Source organism: Argiope bruennichi, chromosome X1 (genome assembly GCF_947563725.1).
Source record: "Argiope bruennichi chromosome X1, qqArgBrue1.1, whole genome shotgun sequence".
Classification (NCBI taxonomy): domain Eukaryota; kingdom Metazoa; phylum Arthropoda; class Arachnida; order Araneae; family Araneidae; genus Argiope; species Argiope bruennichi.
Genome location: NC_079162.1, coordinates 13,490,852 through 13,511,107, shown reverse-complemented (window position 1 = coordinate 13,511,107; position 20,256 = coordinate 13,490,852). Strand labels below are relative to the sequence as shown.

The following is a 20,256-nucleotide window of genomic DNA, read 5'->3' as shown; positions in this document are numbered from 1 at the left end:
ATGCAGTGTACTTATTAACAACACTGGAAAATAATTCAAAATTGCTTCAGTGAGCTCTCAAATACACATCTGTTATATATGTACATAATGAGTATAATTACTTAAAAAGTTAAGGCGCATCTACTGCAAGAATATAGTTAAGATTTACAGGAATACAAAAAATTCTACATACACTGAAAAATGCTAATAAAGGTTTCTGATAGCTTATTTGTAAGAAGTGCTTCTGGAAGTTCTCTGAAATATTGCTTCAGCATATCCGCTACATCATAGGCTTGCTGTTCTTCGTAGCTAATTTTTTCAGGAATAGTTTCATTAAGAGTTTTCAGCTTCTGAATGCGTGATCGAACACCTGACTTTCGAAATAAACCAGTAGAGTCCAAAGCCGTTTTCCGCAAATGTTGTATGGCAGCTTGTATTGAAACAGGGAGTGGCTGACCAGTTCTCTGAAGAATTAAAAGCAAAGGAACTCCAAACACAACTTTGTCTATAACAGAAAAAAAAAAGAATAAATACAAAAAAAAAAAAATTATTAAAACATGAGCAGAAAATGTATATGCGTCTTAACAATATCATTACTGTTTTTAATGAAATCAGAGGCATGTTCGTGTTTCTAACGACCCTTCTTTTTTCCTTTACAAAGAATCCCTTCACATGTAGGGTTCGTATGCTTAGCAAATCCTCAATTACTTCGCTTAGCTAAGATGTAACTAACGTCAGTAATTTTTATAGATACATATATGTTAGTATTTAAATTCAGAAACTATCTTTTAAAAAATTAATTAGGTAGCTCTGATTTTTGTTCCAGAGTGAAGAAATGCAATTCTAGTACTTTATCCATGCACTTTAAAAATCCTCAATACCTAAAGTAATCGACCTAATCCCCAATACTTAATGTTTGGTACTAGATTGTGACGCTTTAGAAATATATCTCACCTGACCAGTTTGCATTTAGCAGAGCATTACTTCTTTTGCATACGTAAAGTGATATAAAAATCTATATTGATATTAAGTTATTGAAATGCATTTAATTTGTAATGACTCTTTCTCTTGATTACAAAAGAGAAAATGTTTGACAAAAATCGATGAATAAAATCCATGATAACATCTGAAAGAATAAATCATTGATTAAGGCATTTCTGTTATAATTTTCAAATGCACATTGCTTCCAAAAGTCTAGAAAATTATTATTATTTTACCTTCCCACTATCAACATGCAATTAACTTTAAAAACTAAACATAAAAAATTATGTAGTTTAAAGTTAAGAAGTCAGGTTTCTAAAAGATATTTTGTTTTGCTCTGGGGAAAATCCAGAAAAATAAATGTGGACAAAAGGGAGGAGACATCTGTGGAGGAAGGCATCCTGATTTTTTTCTTAAATATTATATACACTAGCAAGGTTACTAAAACATACATATAACGAATTCAAATAACAGGCGTTTTTAAAATCAATTCTCTTTTTAATCAGTTAAATTCACATTCAAAAAACACCATCTTCTGATTTGCACGGTTTTTTCACACTTCTCGTGATCTAATAGTTGTAATTTTAACTGTCTTAAATTGCTGTGACACCAATTTTTTAGTCTTAATTCCCATTTTACTTCCTGAACGAAAAGTCTTCCTATTAAGCTAGTAAAAATTGCGAACATCCATTTTCTTCCTCTTTTTGTTTTGAAATTCTCACAAGTGAAGTTTTGTAGCAGTTCTCTGCAATGCTTACGGCTTGGACTCACTGACAATACTATCAGAAGAGTAAATTTAAATTAATCTTTAATCTTATAAAATTTAAGCTTAAAACAAATTTGGTCATAACATTGCACAAAGATTGCAGAATGCATTTTCTTCAACATTCTACAGCACAATACCGTTTATCTTTTACTAAATATATTTACAACCAAGTGAGTGTTAAATTGTTGAAAAAAATTTAGTGGACACGGTTACACTTGAAAGCTTTCCTCGTTTCATTATTTTTCTTTGGAATATATACAATATTCTTCACATCAATAAACTTGACGAAATTTTATGCACTTTATATCTTAGTTTTATAAAAGAAATTACTTTGACTTCAACAACTTGTCTACCGCTCCCAGTTGGGGCCAACGCAATGTTTTATCTCCATTTTCTTTTATATCATTTAGCAAGATATTTCAGAAAGTCATCTTTATTTGAATAATATCTCAAAATGTAAGAAATTTTTTTGTCTATTTTTATTAATACCTCACTATTTACAGGATGCTTTTTTTCCATCCACAAACGAGAGGGTCTTTTGAGAAACTGATAAAAGGAACACAAATGAGAAAAGCTTGAAAATCACTGTTCAAAGGTACTTTTAAAGGGTCAGATACAATCCCAAATGTTCCATTTTGAATATAAATATAAAATTTCAATTCTAACACAACTATCAAATATACCTTTATAATCGGGATTTCGGATACGACATATGAATTTTTGAACTCCCCAGGTCCATCCAGTTCGACTTGAGGGTGAAAATTTTTCCATAATTGTAGTCAGCTTCAAAAGAGATAATTTCCGAATGAGTAGCATTTGTGGAGCGGTCAATTCTGTTATTTGTATAGGGTTAGAAAATAATGTCGCATCAGGATCTCTATGAAATGGTAAATAGTGCCAGGGAGCTTGATGATAAGTAATTCCTCTGAAATAAAGAGTAAAACGTAAGTAATGATAAAAACTATTAATCTTAAAAATCATTCAGGCCAATATTTTGCACAATCATACATACTTAATTAAGACAATAAAGTATCCTGTTGAATAAGTTATAGAAGAACTTTTTCAATTATTTCGGCCTTAATGGTGATAGTTAATACACAAATACAGAATAACTTTCTGTAGGTCTTACTTTTTAAATAAAAAAAGAGAGCTGCCGTTCATTGAAATATTGACATATTTCAGAAAATGAATATGCAACATTTCAAAATGTTTTAGAAAATTAAGTAGTAAGCTGTTTTTCAAGCAAGAGCGACCGTTGAGAAAAATTGCGTTTATAATCTGTGGAAAAAGAAATGCTGAAGTTGTGCATAATTTTTTCTTCAATTAAAATTATTACAAACGCACATAATGAAAATAGTTAAAATTGAAATCATTTATTGAACTGCCTTCATGAAAAGAACACTGGAAAATATTTTTTACTATACAAAATTTTTCTCTTCCTTAAAAGATATTAAGGGACCACAAAACAAACCGAAAAAAATCCAAACTTTCCATTTATTCCCCTCATATATGAAACATTTTAAGAAACTCAGGTCAAAAAGTTTAGATATTAAGTACAGAATCGTTTCCTATTATATTTAGAAACCAAAAGTTACAATTAAAAAAAACTCATAAAAATGTACATTATAAATTGAAAGGAAATTGGCAAACATACGCTTTTAAAAATTATAACTGTCTATGAGAATTTAGAATGAGACTGCAATAGAGAATTTTATTGATTCAAAATTAATTCAAATTCGATTGATTCACTATTTGAAATAGGATACTTGTGATAAATATTTTTTATATTAATGTAACAACTGAAAAAATTATATTATAGAAAGGAACTGTCATTTTTAAATATAATACCTCTGTAAAGACGACCCTACACCCGAATCACGCCTCTCTTTATTAAGAATAATGATATCGCCATCTTCTTGATTTTCATAGAAATCCTGGTCAGTAAATGGTGGTTGAGCCCCTTTTGTCTTAGCTAAAAAAGCAATAATATGCAAATGTACATTAAACAAACAAACAAAAGATTCAAAACATATATGAAAATCATAAGAGTGTAAAGCTCTTAAAATATTGTTTTAATATACCTTTTATCCTCTGAAAAAAAATCATTTTTTTAAAATAAAAGTTTGCCTTCGGAAGAAAGATTTATTTAAAAAAAAAAAAATCTTTCATTCTCAAGATGAAAAAGTTTAAAGAGGTCAGATTATTTCCAGCATATGATATTTACACTACTCAACGAAATAACTTTACTTCATTCCGGAAATTGATATAAAACTTTAAATATGATGTATACTTTTTAAAAATAAAAGCAGAATAAACCAGCAGAAATGATCTCCTCGGAAATTTTTTTGCATACTTTCTAATAAAAATGTTTTTGCCTCCTCCTCCCCCCCCCCCCCCGAATAAAATTAGGAACCTTGAGCAAGGCCATGGACATCACGAATGCTCGGATATTTATTTTCATAGGCTCGCATATGAGATCTGTGTGCTTCGTAGTGTAGTAAAGAAAACCGGCGCTTTTGCATTATTAATCTCATGTCATTGGTGAACAATAGTTACTAAACAGTTCATTAGTGGCTGACCGCTGGATGCGATTAATACACAAATAGCAGAAAACCGAATATGTATCTAAGACGGCTTTTTTCCGATCGATTGAAACCAAAATTTTATATTGAACTACAACTAAAGTCACAAGATCATGTACCAATTGCTTTTTTGAATTATCGCGTTTACATACATGCAAAAGTACAGACCGAAAGACGGTCAATCCCTTAACGAATTTGATTCCAAATTTGATTTAGATCGATATTTTAGATATTTAGTCTGTGTACTAAATATTATTTATCTAGTTCTTTTCGAATTGTAGTAACAGTGTTAACTTGCGTTTGGACAGCCAGACTTCTTCTCAATGAATTTCCTTCAAAATTTGATAGAAATATTCAATTTTGATGTAAAGGCCGTATATCAAATTTCATCAAAGTATTTTTGAATTATTGTGCTATAGGTAAACAGATATAATTTCAAAAATGTGTCTTTCGGATTTAGGGGCGCCTGAAATGTGGAGATTCGTCAAAATCTTGTGTTTTTATTGTTTTAATGATTAGAATACTTTCTCTTAACAAACTTCATACGCGAAATATTAATTTCACCAATTACTCAAAAATAACAAACTGAAAAATATTTTTACTTCCTAAATTTATTTACTAGAGCTGTTTTAGTTTAGTTAGATTAATTTACCGCCTTGAAGTTAAAGGATTGCTATTTTGAGATCACCCGTTTATTTCTAAATTACTAGGATGACGTGGATGATAAAAAACAGACAAACCCATCTTTAAAATCCTACACCATATCAAAGACAGAACGAGAAGGTTGTATTCACTTCAATTTCAGTTAATGTTAGGATATTTGACCCTCGACTCATTGAATGTCTAAAAAACTCTATACATAGTGGATATTCGATTGAAGCCAGGCTGGAATCCTGCAATATCGAAGCCGTGAAGAGATCTGCAACCCATTTATTGACATCAATTCATGAAATATAGATAATTTTCTACTCTTTCAACTAAAAGAAGCAGTATTACATAACTAGAGATGACAATTTAAGAAATTTGGAAGCATGTGCAAATAAATTAGGCTGTTCTATATTCTTCTAAACATCAAATACGCACAGTGTTATATATAGCGCCTAGATTAAATTTATGTATAAATAGCGGGATATATATATAAAAAAAAAGGAAAATGCTGTTAATTGAATTGAAAATAATTTAAGATCTGCCGCATTGAAATGGAAAATTTTTATATGTATTCAAACTAATTTAATCTAGAGAATTTGAATTTGCATACCAAATATTTGCGGCATTTGAAAAAATTACATTCGAATCTTAACATGGAGGAGACCATTTTTCTAGGACTGCAAAAAGATTTAGTTTTAATATACGATAATTAGTGCCCTAGATAATGAGCAGAATTCGGGTAATTTTATGTAGTAAATAGCACAGTATATAACATTAAAAAAAATGAAATGTAATCATGAATGAAAAACACACACACAAATCAACAACCAATAATAAGAATGTAACGTAAAAGATTCACTTGTATTGTAAAAAGAAAGTTTTATTGTCGTTGATGGTCCAATTATTAGTTTATTTTAATCTTGAAGCAAATTTCTTTAAATAATCAAAGATGAATTAAAATTCGTCAGGTAGAATTTAAAGTGCTTTCAAACCATGACAGCTGTAAGAAATCGAAGTGCGCATAGTCATCGGCGAAAGTTTCAAGCAAAAAGTGACAGTTAGGTTTTATGCATTATTAGAAACCGAAATTTCTGCGACGAAGACTGACTCGGCACTTCTTTGAGGTTTCTGATGCTAACGGAAGTATGCATCTGATGCTGAGTAGGTACGCTGTCTACTGTAGATCAGTGCTAGAGCTATCCCTTTTGCACTCGGAAAAGTAATTCGATGCATAATTATTTACTTAATACAGGAATTATTTATTGTCCCGAAAAATAAATATATTTAATTGTTTTAAACTGTATTTTCCCGACAAATTTATCAGCATCTTCTTACCACTCTAAGTATTTTTAACAATCAAACTTTAAAAAATAAATAAAATGTCAAAATGATGCACCGTCTTGAATGGTGCTTGAGAGGAGACATCCGAGTGCAAAGAGTTAAGGTAATTATATTTCAAGAGGGGAGATTCAGAAGGTATAGTGTTTCTATCTTTGAATTCATGTGAGGAGAAAAATAATTAATTTTAAAAACGTGCATAAATTAAATGTATTATAGGCCGATAAGCAAAAGTGATTCCTACAAAATACAATTAAACACGTTACAAAGTAGTTTCTTTCCAGCTAGAATCCCTTATGTTATGCATTTCCAGAAATGCGCTTACGTGGATTTTACTATATAAGCCAATAGGAAGATCTGAAACATTACTTTGAATTAGCTCATAACAACGGTGCATAAATGAACAGCTTTTTATATCAAATAAACATATATCTGTCGATCTACCAATGAATACTATGACTTAATAAATATATATAAACAATCGTTTTTTAAAAAACATACTTTTATTAGTGCTCTAGAAAGTCAAACTTTTTATCACAATTATTTTCAACCTTTTTGGTCTCTAATTCATTATTATAAACACCATGGATTCTCGAAATAATTTTTCCTCAAATTTAGCAAATGATGTCGCCAGTCGTATTATATCAAAATTTAATTATAATACTGAAAATCGATAACACACAAGTGTACAAAATTTCAAAATTCTATAGCATTATGAAATGTGTGAAAAAATGATTGCAAAATTCAGTGTTTACAAACTTTAAACAATTAAATAAAATAAAAGTGCTTAAAATCGCACCGAGCTTGCAGATGAAATTTGTCATACAAAGTTGTGAATTTTCGCGAAATTTTTGGGGAAAAAAAAAACCATTTGCAGGAAGTCGCTCTATCTACATAAAAATGAGCATGATAATTCAAAAGTGCAAAAAGTTATATAAATGAAATTTGGTGTATGGTCTAAGCATTAAAGTTCATAAAACCCAAAAATATGAGCCGAATTGTTTATGATTAATTGGATGTAACTGTACAATAGAAAACTAAAACATAACATGCATTTAGATATAATATTTTTTCCCCGCAAGAATTCCATAAAAAAATTGACTGCTGTATATTTTCAAATTAATTATTGGATTATGCAGGGTGACAAGAAATAACAGGAGGTGTTCGGAGCTTTGTAGCGTGTTATGTATTGGACGAAATAAAGCAAAGTTTGGCCACCATACACATTAAAGTATGCGGTTTCGATAAATCAAGAAAAAAAAATTAGTACCAAAAACATCGATAGAAGAAATCCTGGCGCTGCAAGCGCATAATGTGTGGAAAAAGAATACGTAACTGCCAATGGAAACAATAAATAGCAACTTCTTCAACTTGTCCCTGCTTGATACCTTTACGTCCTCAGCCTTGAATTCTCGCACACCACGAATCTTTTAACTGTTCTTCGTTAGTTATGTTCATCGGTCCTCTACGTAACTGTTTTAACCGCCGGTAATAGCAGCACTGGCATTTTCATCTCACTGATAAAACAGTTTGTCTAATAAGGCGAGTCCTCGTAGTGACAACGCAGAATGACTTAAATTCCCGCAACCCTTCCTTTTATCTTCTATGTCATGTCACAAAGTACCCGTATAAGCAAATTATATAATAAAGTTTTCGATCGCAGCGCCAACTTTCCCCTATCGGCGTTTTTTGATACTAATTCTTTTTCTTGATAAATCGAAACGCATACTTTAATGTGTATGGTGGCAAAATTTTGTTATATTTCGTCCAGTAAATAACACGCTACAAAGCTCCGAACACCTCCTGTTATTTCTTGATCACCCAGTATATTGGGATGTATTGTGCAACGAACTACAATTTGTTCAGTTTTGTGCGCCATAATAATCACGCATTTAAATACAGTTTTTAACAGTAAATCGAATTCTACAAAATGGTTACAGGTTTTCCGACTACATATTAGTCCAATTAATACCTATTAGTCCACTTTCTTCCGATGCATCATTTGTATATTATATATTTGGGGCTTTGAAAAATAGTATTGTAGTATATTTTATATTTGGGGCTTTGAAAAATATTTGTCGTAAGATATTTCTCTAGGCACAAAGGAGTCAAAATGGGAAACCACAGTCATAATTACCCCTTTTTTGGATTAAAAAGAAGAAATACCAAAAAATTCCCTTTCTTATACATGATATAAAGAAAGTCAATATTCAATTTGGGGATTTCGATGAATATCCACGTTTTAGTCCAACATGACTTCGAGAAAAACATTTTTGAACTTATGTCTGTTCGTCTTCATTTTCATTGTTCCAAGTTCATTACTATTTAGTGCAATAACTAAGTGATTATGGAGTTTTTTGGAAGCATGAGGACTATTACCAAGGTAACTCTGACCTTATTCAAAATTTCAACACTGATTTTGTTATGTGAAATCAACGTTCGGAACACTTTTTTTGTACAGTATGGAATAACCATAACAGGCTTTTATGGATTTAAAAATTATTAAATGTTAACAATTATTTAATATTTTTGTGCATAAATTATCACGATTTTACAAAAATCCTTTAATTATGCTGTTCCCTAGTGAAAGCTATAAGAAGTTTCAAACATGCTAGAGGTCACAGCTTTCTACTAATTCAAATAAAATTAACACATAAATAAACTATATACTTTGAGAATGTACTAGAAATTAAAATTCCACGAAATATACAGGCTTAAGGGCAAATCGAATAATTATTATCAGATTTTTAATTGATTTTAAATGCTATTTTTCAAATAAAGGGCAATAATTTAAAATATATTTATACAGAATAATTTATTCTACTTTCTAGAGAACTATTTGAAGAAGTTGTTTTAAAAATTTGTAAACAATTTATTAGTATCATAAGTTAAGTTATTTGAAATGAGAAAATTACGTATAATATTTAGTTTTGAGAAAAATATATATTTAAAATTTCAATAATTTTTCATACAAATAATATGCTCAGCTTCTAGTCAAAATTAGAAAAAAGTAGAGACACACGCCATTTCCGCGGATTCATAAACTTCAGTCAATTTCATTAAACAATACTCCAAAAAACGCCAAGAAAGGAACACACAAATCAAAGTGAAGGAGAATATTCGACAAGGATGTATTGAGATTTAACTGAAGCGGTGGATGGGAAAGCGTGAGTGGTTGGATTTTAGCCGATTACAAATCCACTCAAGACAAGCCACAGGCCATGGGAACACGACTTCAAATCTGTATCAAATTTGTCAGCCAAACGGATATAGATTTTCCAAAGTATCATTTGATTCTCTTGACCGTATATCCACTCGTTTGCACACACAAGAAAGTTGAGGGGAAAACATTCCTGCTGGTTAAATTTTGGCAGAAATTGATTTTCTTATCTTTGAGAATGTATTCCAATATAAATTAAATAAATTTGAAAGTTTCCAAAAATTACCCAATTAAACTTTTAGAAATATGCTCCAATAAAAATACACAATTCTCTCAATACATCATAGTTACTAGTTAAATAGACAAAAAAAAAAAAAAAAAAAAAAAAAAAAAGGTGGTACCCGCTGTTAATTGAAGCAACATTTTTTTTAACTCACTATGCAGATATTTTATTACTTTTCGAAATGAAATTCGAAACTCGATTGTTAACAAGACAATTTGGAGCCCTTTGAGTTAAAAATAAACATCTTAAGGATGATAAATATCTTCATATTTGTAAGAAGGTAAATACCGCACTTGTTAATAGAATAATACTTATTAAATCAATACGGTTTACACAGTCCTCGACTTTGAAACTCAAGATTCAAGGTTAAAAAATTTTAATGAGAAATCAGTCAACATAACCAGATGGCTGGCAGATTGATTCTTTCTTTTTTGCAAGAACCATTTCCGGCATTAGTGAGCACTCAATATGATTCCAAAACCTCAAACGCGGCGTAAGTCTAGCAATATCTAAAATGAAATCCGTAATGTTGTAAATGAAAAGAGTTTCCATTTTTAGTTTTAAATTCTTTTACCAATTTCCTAATAATTCTTATGATGAAATTTTCACCAATATCACTATGAAAGCGTTTGATTCGGTATTTACATTCAAGTGCTTTTCAGTAGGAATAATCGAAAATAAGAAAATTGGACTGATGATTAGGTTTTAAAGTTCTTCTTAATTCCTAAAGATGACAAATTAAAATCTAATGGAACCATTTGATCCATTCATAGGTTTACTTTATTCATTCATATTGCTACGTAATTGCACTTTAACAGATGCGTATTTCGTTCAACCACATCTTCGAAAATTCCCATTTATTATTCTATAAATTAAGGATTTTCTAGAGTACTTTCTGATATATTATACATAAAAACAATTCCCTTCAAATGCCAGCAAACCGATTTGTTTGTTGATTTGATTATTCGCTTCTCTGCTTTTTGTATTATAATACTTTTAAAGAAGAAAACAATATCAATATCTAATAATTAATTTAAAGCAATACCGAAGATCTATTTTATTCAGTATTTCATTTTAGCGATATTTCTCCCCCTCCTTTTTAGTTAATGCATATGATAAACTTTTATGACCTCTAAAAAGAGTAAAATTGGTAGTTATTCTGCGCGCTTCTGAATTTCTTCGTATAGGGGAAAGAATTGTTCCTTTGATCATTTAGTATCCGCTAGTAAATGGTGACAAAATTTGGAAGTTCGTGTGTTTAGTACAAAGATCGTCTACCAGTTGTTTAGTTTAACTAGTTGCTGTTTTAAAGAAACGCTTATTGTGCTGAATAAAAATATTCACCTGATTTCATGACATTATAAAGAAATGTTATTAGTGTATAAATACTGCAGAGGGACTACTAATCTTATTTTGTGCGAACTCTGATTTTTCTCATTCCAAAACAAGAATGAGTCATAGAACTTAAAATGTGAAATTGTATCATTAATATCTTTAATCACCGTGAAGTGTTGTTCCTTTCACTAGGTCAGAAGCATAATATTTCTTTAGAGAAAACCAATGATACTTAATCTAATATGACTTTCTGAAATTGTGAAATAGTTGAGAACTTGTGTATCTATTCGTATTTGATCGTTTGTCATACGGTCTATCGTTAGAGACCGTATGACAAACTAAACTAAAAGAACTATCCAAACTAAAAGAACTTTGTAATAGTGAGTAGGTAAATAAGTTTAGGGAATCCGATGTAATTTTTCCCTATCTCATTCCTCTGAGGATTGAAGGAATGATGAATTAAAATATTTCTGAGTTTTAAGCATAGTTCATTCTGCATATTGATATATGAAGAACAATAACTTAATGGTAAGTGTCTTAATTTTTAGATTTTTTCGAAAAAGTCAAGTTAGGGTTAAGTCAATTAGAAATACTTGACCCCATCCAAAAGACACCTAGAATTTATATAGGTAGGAATTTTCATATTTATTGCTGTTACATCAGTAATTCGTTTGGCATACGAGTTCGCTATTGCCAATTAAAAAAGATATATCCATCATGTTTTGCCAACAAAAGTGCAAGGAAATAGTAGCTATGAGCTTAATACTAACTTTCTGAAAAATATGAATTTTGAAAATGATGATAAATTTTTCAAACTATAAAGAAGAATAAAGATTTTCCTCTCATTCATTAAATAGCAAAATATGAGGATGCTTTAAAAGAAGTGAATTTTAAAAGCTATGAAATTTTGTAAAGAACTTGTTTTTAGGTATAAAACAGTTTTAATCACACATAATTATGTTAAAAGTTTTTTTCCCATTTATGTCATAATAAATCTAAATGCTAAAACTTTTCAAAGAATCGTGCATATATTGTGCTTATTATGTGTATTTTAAGTTCCACTACTTCAGTAGTTTTTAGATTGATCGTACACCGCTGCCATCACGAAGCCGTAACGTAAGCTTGGCTTAATCAAATCTATAAATATAAAATTACTTCAGCTTTTCCAAGATTTGCTAAATAAATATCCTAATAGTTTTCTCAGATTAAAAAGAAGTTAATGGGAACTTAATAAAATTTTACTTGTTAATACCTTTATATATTTGTCTAAAAGGGATATAAAGGACTTATTTTAATTTTCGTTAATATCAAAATACGGAAAAATTGCATAGGCAGTTTGTACAACTATTTTTGGTATAGTATAGTAAAAATATCATTGTAAAAGTTAAGTAAGATAATTTTTTTAGAAAAATCGATTTAATACTTACATCTGTTTTTATTTTCAGCATCTCCTGTGACTTCAGTAAATAAATCATTAAATACCACAAGTGGAGCGCACACATTATCATAATAGCTACCTCTGTTCCCTTTATTCTTTTCTCCATCTGGAGACTCTGAACATAAGAAGGTTTTAGTATGGAATTCAGGTTTCAAGTAGTTGTATTCTTTGTCACCTTCTTTGTTTGTTTCTGACAAATATTCCTCTGGAGGGCATGTGACAGTCACTGAAGTATTACAAAGTTTCGTACCTTTTTCATTGTTGCTGTTAGCATCTTTCTGTCGATTTGAAACGAGGAATAAACGACACTCTGAATCACTATGAGCACTCATATCATCTTTGCTTTTGTACAATACACTGTCACTTTCCCTTAAGCTAGTATCTGACTGCGCATGTGGAGTCTTCTGGGATCGTCGAAGTTGAGGTGAAGATGTTAAACTACTAGATGAACTTCCGTCATTACCACTGTGAGCTGTTTGTGATTTATTGGTATCTAATGCCTTTTTCTTTTTTTTTCCTTTTAAACTTTCCATTCGTTTTAATAATGCTTTAGCACCTTCCTTAACTCTGTCACTTCCGCTTCTACGCAAAGTCCTACGTTCTTGCATGTCCTCAGAGACTAAACTAAGAGTACCACCAGAACCTGAACTAGATCCTGGACTGCAATCGCCAATAATATTTGATGGAGACACAGATATTCTTTCACTTTTGTGAAGAGTTGATCGCCTAATACTGTCCGGACTACTATGCTGTTCATCGACAAAAACACTATCGTGGCTGCTGCAATACGCTTCTTCTGGACTCAAATATTTTCGACCTGAAGTTGTTAGCAGATGAGCAGTTGGTTTAGAAGCAGCAAGAGATTCTTTGGCGACAAATTCTGTAGCATCATCCAAAGGCGAAGGAATGCGAGACCATCTTCTACTAGAGCGTTGAAACTCCCAATTTTCACTCAAAGCATACTGCTCTTCATCATCACTGTCTTCCGTGTAAAGCTATTAAAGAACGAAAATTAGGAAAATACAGATTAAAACAATAGAAGTAAGCAAATTAGCGTGGATTTAAAATCAGCAATAAAACAACCTTTCCGTAAGCTGAATGTGAAACATCTAGGAACAGATATATTAGAAACATTGATAGACATTCAAAAAGTTCCCACACCCGATAATTCATAAAAGTTTATATACAAATACCAGATATACCAGAACCAGAACAATACCAGAACCAGAACAAAGTATCTGCGAAGCTCTGTTGATTAAAAAATACAAACATATGTATTACATTTACAAAGCTCCAAAAGAATGGTCTATAAATAGTATTTTAAAGCAAATTTTTTCAAAACAACAACAACAACAACATTTTCAACTTATAAATAGGGAGTCCATTCTAATTGTAGTTTAATAGGTAATTTTAAAACAGAAATAAGCATACACTTTCAATTGGGTCGCAATTAGAGTGAACACCTAGTATACCAAATCCTCAAAGAATTTAATTACCAACAATTTTTTTAGTATGATCAGTCTAAAAAGATTGGAAAAGAATAACTTTAAGACTGCAATAAAAATCTATTTCTGATATTTGATCCTAAATTTTTAATACTGATATATATAATTTAAGATGGAGAAGCCATATTTTTCCATTAAGAAAGAAAATCTTTCGTCGTCTTTTTTTATGGATTCGTCAATGATAAACAATTTCAAACGGAAGAAGGCTCGAATCATGACAAAATAAAAGGAATAAATTCTTAATGATTAAATTATGAGATACTGATTATTTGCAGGTGTCGGAGATCCTAACAATGAAAACGCATATTTTTAAGACTTCCTTGAAATTCGTAAAAACGATTAATGAGAACAGTTATTCTGAGATTCTCATAAAGTAATTCAATTTGAAATGTGAGAATATTTAAAAAAATGATTGATAATAAGTTATCTTATCGTTGAAACGGCAAATTTATTTACAAAAAGGCAAGATAAGTATTGTTTATTTGTATTGATACATAACAAGCAGTTAAAATAATGTATTTAAAAAGAAAAAAAAAATTCAATTTTATATAAACATAAAAATTACCGTTTTACGGTGAGCATGGTCCATGAATTTCATTTTAGCACATCGATTCAAAGTATTCAGCCGCCTAGAAAATAAAAAAATAAAGTATAAAAATCATTGCTTCATGTAACAAAGACACATAATTTTTTTAGGTGGGAAAGGTGGGTGTCTTAATAAGAAACAAAAAGTTAAAGAATTCGCTCTGTTTATAAGTTAATTTAGTTAGCCCCATTACACAGTGTGTTGTCGAATTCGACCAACAAATTTAGAAGTGTGATAGTAGGCATCAAGAGGATGAAGAATCACCATACAACATAGAATCCCCAACCACGTTTAATAGGGGAAAATCGCAAAACTATAGGGAGTCCGAGAACTGTCGGAAACTGTAAAACATTAATAAAAAAATAACAAAGGATGTTTCAATTATGATTTTTTTAAAATGAAAGCACATTCGTAAATTTTTTTTTTTCATGTAGGTAACATAGGTAGGATTTGTTGATCTAGGGTGTCGTAAATCACTGAAAACGAAAAAGTAGTATAGAACCCATATTTGCAAAAATATTAAAACTTGAAGAAAAATAAAAGCTTTAAAATGTAAGGAATTTAATATTCTATAATTTGATATAAGCGTGCAGTGTGAAAACTGGGGAGTTTTAAGGATATTCAAGAAAAGCTAAAATGGGAACCAGAAAACATCTCTGCAACATCGGTACCAATGTTCGCAGAGGGCGTTGCCAAATTCGAAAGATAAATTCAGTGCGGGGAAAGTAGGCATTACGTAGATGAAAAATTACTAGAAAACATACGGTCGTAGGTAACGTTTATTCAGTGAAAATCGCAAAAACAGACGTCGAAAAGACAATGAGTTTGGAGATGAGAATGGCTCTATGATTGTGAGAATTAGGAACAAGGTAATCGAGAAGAAGCTTTCTAGTATGTAAATTTTTCATGCGTTCGAGAAAATTAAACCAGCGAGCAAGTATTCATTAATGAACACTGCAGAATGGATGGTCGTTAAACTTCATTCGCAAACAACAAGTCAAATTTCACGAATGTAACTAAAATGTGCTTCTGCTTCATCATGCATTAACCAAACGTTCTGACGTACAATTGTCGGTTAGTAAATCTGGAGGAACGTGCTGGAAGAAAAAAAGGTATTTTGTGCCGCTGAGGCGTTCGGGCAGAAGAAAAGGTCTCAATAGATGACCCTGCCCAGAAGTTAATATCAAACTTGTGTTGTACGTTCGTCGGGATAATGATGTGGGGATTTTCGAAAGACCAATATTCGCATTGTGCGTGTTGAAGACACCTTCTCTCGTAATGAAGGCTTCATCTGAGAATAAACCTCTAACAGAAAAATGTGTATCTTCTTAAGCGGCATCAAGTGTCCAGCGTGCGAACTCACCCGATTTCACCGTAAAACGTTACCTGCGACCCTATGTTTTCTGTTAATTTTTCATCTACTTAATGCCTTCAGAACAAGGATAATTCTTTGCTCTGAATTTATCTTTCGAATTGTCCAAGGCTCTCTGCTAACATCGGTACCGATTTTGCAGCGATGTTTTCTGGTTCCCATTTTTGTTTTTCTTGAATATCTTTAAAACTCTGCAGTTTTCACGCTACACGCTTATATCAAATTATAGAATATAAAATTCCTTACATTTTCAAGCTTTTTTTTTTTTTTTTTTTCAAATTTTAAAAGTTTTGCAAATATGGGTTCTAAACTACTTTTTCATTTTTAGTAATTTACGACCCCCTAGATCATCAAATATGCATGTTACCTACACGAGAAAAACTTTTAAGAATGTGCTTTCACTTAAAAAAAAATCATAGCTGAAACATCATTTGTTATTTTTTATTAATTTTTTACAGTTTCTGACAGTTCTCGGACTCCCAATATTTTTACGATTTTCCCCTACTAAACGTCGTTTGGGACCCTAAGTTGTATGTTGATTCTTTATCCTCTTAATGCCTACTATAACCCCTCTGAATTTGTCGGTCGAATTTGGCAACACCCTGCATTTGAGTGAATTCTTTTAAGGCTGAGTTGTGTGAAGGTGAGTTATTCGGGGAATCCTAAACCTAAGTGCAGAAGTCCTTCGACAAAACAGACTGATGCACCCATAGACTTTTTTTTAGATACTTGTCTAATTTGTATTTAAAGGAAATAAATAGAAATACATTGATGTGGGCTTTAATTTTGAAAAAAATCGATTGAAAACTTATATTACACGAAGAAGGTGAAAATTTAATGAAACAGACAATAAATTGTGGATGATTATATCGAAATAAACACCAAATTTATATTTTGATGAAATACCCCTACATAAATGAGTTAATGAAAAAACTTTTTCTCTCTCTACTCCTCAGGTGAAGTGCTAAATTTTAATATTGCATTGCAAGATCTATAGATATATTTAAAATTAAACTAATAGATGATTTGACCATAAAATAATATACAAACAATTTAAGTATAATTGCAAATGTAAATAATATCTGCTTCTGATTTTCTTCCATGTTACGCTATTTCAAACCTGATAAAATATGTACATTTTCCATGGAAATTATGATTAATATCTATATTTTCCAAGGAACTATGCTTTGTAGTCTCTCTTAGGCTGTTAGACAATTATTGTAGCAAAGGATATCATCGTTCTTTTGTGAAAGGAGGTGCAAATGAAAACGCAGGTTTCTTGGATTAAAATAAGTATATTACAGAAAAAGTCACAAATTTAAATGTGAGAAGTATCCTTATATGTCTGAAAACTCAATCGCAATAGAGAACGAGGTTTTGAAACGTTCAGTAGTTGGGAAACTAAACTTCGAGCAGTTGCTCGCCTTTTATAATCTGACAAAACGAGGTCTCGGACTTTCTGAATATTTCCTCATATCTCGAGAAGTAAGCTCCGCCAAACAAAGAGGCTTCCCATTTCTCAAGCAAGCATTTGTGTGCCAAATTTGGTTGCCAAGTCAAAATTAATACAATACTGTTTCTCCCTTCCAAGATTATACCTGTCAGAATGCCATTTTAAGGCAAAAATGCATTTTTTAAGATAAAGATGCATTTTGATAGAATGGAGTCAGTAAATATGTATGGTATTTAGGCTTCGCAATCGCTGACTTTTGAATTCTCACGACGACATGTTTCAGTTTCCCTATAATGGGCCATTCTAGTGCTTTCGTAACTTTGAACTTAATGCCCGGCGTTGGCTTGGATTTTATAACCAAACGAGGTTTCCTTCTTTATAGCGCTGTTCTGTGGATCTGGAATTGTAGCACTTGTTAGTAGGTCGATTCTTTCTCGGAAAAACTGATTTAAGCTACCTAAAAGTGCTTCCAAATTACGGGTGTGAAGGTCAGGCAAATAGTTCAGTAACCGAAATAAAAGACCACACAGCAGGAAAAATATTTGCAGAGCATCATTTATAAAAGAGACCAGTCGATTGCTTGGTGGTTGTAAGTCAGAAGAAGAAATGGTATATGAGAGTCCCAATCCGTCTGATTCTTAGATGCAAACATTGAAACTGATTGAGAATAGTTTCACTATACCTTTCTACAATGCCAGTTGACTATGTAAGTAATGCTGTAGAACGAGGTTTATAAATAATGAGAGATTTACATAGTTTCACAAACAGTAATGAATTAAAATTTATGCCGTAATTCGAATGTAGCATGAGAGGGACGCCAAAACGAAAGAGTGCTACAGCAACTGTCGATGCTTATAGGTATAGCTTAAAGCCATTTTGTAAAACTAGCCGCCTTTGGCTACAAATTTGTTCGCCCAGATTATAGACATTATGAGCTGTAAAACGATTAATATTAAACGTATTTTATTTTTAATTCCACAAGTTATTTGGTACGACTTAAAACATGGATTTAAGTGAATCACTCTACTATACTACTGAGCTGCAAAACAAAAAATGTATTTACTACGAACTAAAAACGGAAGTGAAAATCCTACTTCAGATGTAATGTCCAAGGAAGGCAATTTTTTTATCCTAATTTTAGCGTTATCAAAATCACGCAATTGAGTAGTTTTAATTTTCATCACTGTTTCAGATTGAAACCAAATTAAAATATATATTAAAAATTGTATGAAAATGAAATTGATATAATTAAAAAAGGTAAAATTTTGAATTTTAAGATAACACAGGAATAATTTTTATGTGATAATAATTTCGAAATATATGAACAACAGTTTCCATAGGCAAGTTATAGCGATTTCCCATTTGACTACGGTTAAGCGTATTTTCCTGCTAGATTAAACTTAGTTTGATGCCTGTTTCTATGATCTTGAGTTCTACATATTCCTTTCTCTGACTGAATGGAGTTTTGGTGATAAGGGAAGACTATGTCCAGAAATTGAAATAACATTTTGCAACTCCATTAATTATCTAAGCGAAGAGTTGAGTTAAGTACAGCTGTAAAAACGTTCAGTGAAGCAGCTTGAAACATTTGTATGACGCTTTGTTTCCATTCGACAATAAGTAAAAGGGATTTTTGTGCCACGTCGTTAGTGTTATATATATATATATATATATATATATATATATATATATATATATATATATATATATATATATATATATATATATATATATATATATATATATATATATATATATATATATATATATATATATAGATAGATAGATAGATAGATAGATAGTCTGCAATTATCAAGATTTACTGACAGATAATTTTTAGATACTATGGATAGATGTAACATCTCCTAAATACAGAAGGCCGCAGCGCTGATTTTCGACGTCACTAATAATAGAATTTCTTGGAGCGCGATTGTCTTGTTGTGTTCAGATATTGGCTTTGTATAGGCATCAACATCTGTCAGTGCAACTATTAGTGACATCGAATAATCAGCGCTGTGGCCTTTTGCATTTAGGAGTTTCTGTAGACGCTTGAGTATGTCAAAAGCAATTCTCTCCATGGAGCACCCATAAAATCGAAATCATTCCCTTGTTCTCCCCTTCTTTCACTTTCGAGCTTCACAGGCATGCCATTCTCAACGTCAGCAGCATATGATCCAAATAAAATTGTTCTCTAACCTTGTTAATGTCTTCATACCACTAAAATATCTTGCATTAGGACTGTCATGAATCTCTTCCAGGATCATGGAAGAAACAGCTGCCATCGGCATGTTTGTCCATCGTCACTAACCCACATCACGTTTAAACCGTCGCTAAGATGAAGGGAATTCCATAATATTCAACACCATTTCATTGTCACTGCAAGGTTATAGGAGCGGTCAACTTATTTTCTTTCCCAAAACTGATTTCATACATGGATCATCCACCTAAGACTTGTTAAGATTTTTCGGGGACCAAGGATTAAAAATCGCATTACTAAAGACTACGGTTTTAACGGATAAATCTGTCATAACAATATATTTTCTCTTCACATTATAACATTATTTTCAGTTATGAAGACAATGGCTTTTTGACAAAAATCTGCATCACCATAATTTTATCCTGCTACATAAAGTTCGCCCTTTTCGCACCTTAAAGAGTGAATTTTAAATTCCTTTTTAGGGGCATACTTTAGGGAAGGCGGACTTCGTCTAAGAAGACTGCCTACATTGAGCTGTTGTTCCCTTTTATAGTGTGGCGAGGAAAGAGGGAGAACTTTCTGAAAATTTCCCGGATTAGATCAAAATTTTTGCTTACTAAGCAAACAAGTATC

The 20,256-nt window shown here is 31.3% G+C and overlaps 1 protein-coding gene across 4 annotated transcripts in view; it reads right to left on the bottom strand.

The window, feature by feature from the left end:
- The window catches only part of LOC129959499 (rho GTPase-activating protein 7-like), a 328,073-nt gene that overhangs the window by 16,103 nt on the left and 291,714 nt on the right, over positions 1-20,256 (bottom strand). For all 4 annotated transcript variants that reach the window (XM_056072353.1, XM_056072352.1, XM_056072355.1 and 1 more), the window contains 5 exons: positions 14,581-14,644; positions 12,500-13,505; positions 3,575-3,698; positions 2,410-2,651; positions 173-484 (listed from right to left, as the gene is read on the bottom strand). In XM_056072353.1, coding sequence (XP_055928328.1) covers positions 173-484; positions 2,410-2,651; positions 3,575-3,698; positions 12,500-13,505; positions 14,581-14,644 — 1,748 coding nt within the window. The remainder of the gene's footprint in view (positions 1-172; positions 485-2,409; positions 2,652-3,574; positions 3,699-12,499; positions 13,506-14,580; positions 14,645-20,256) is intronic.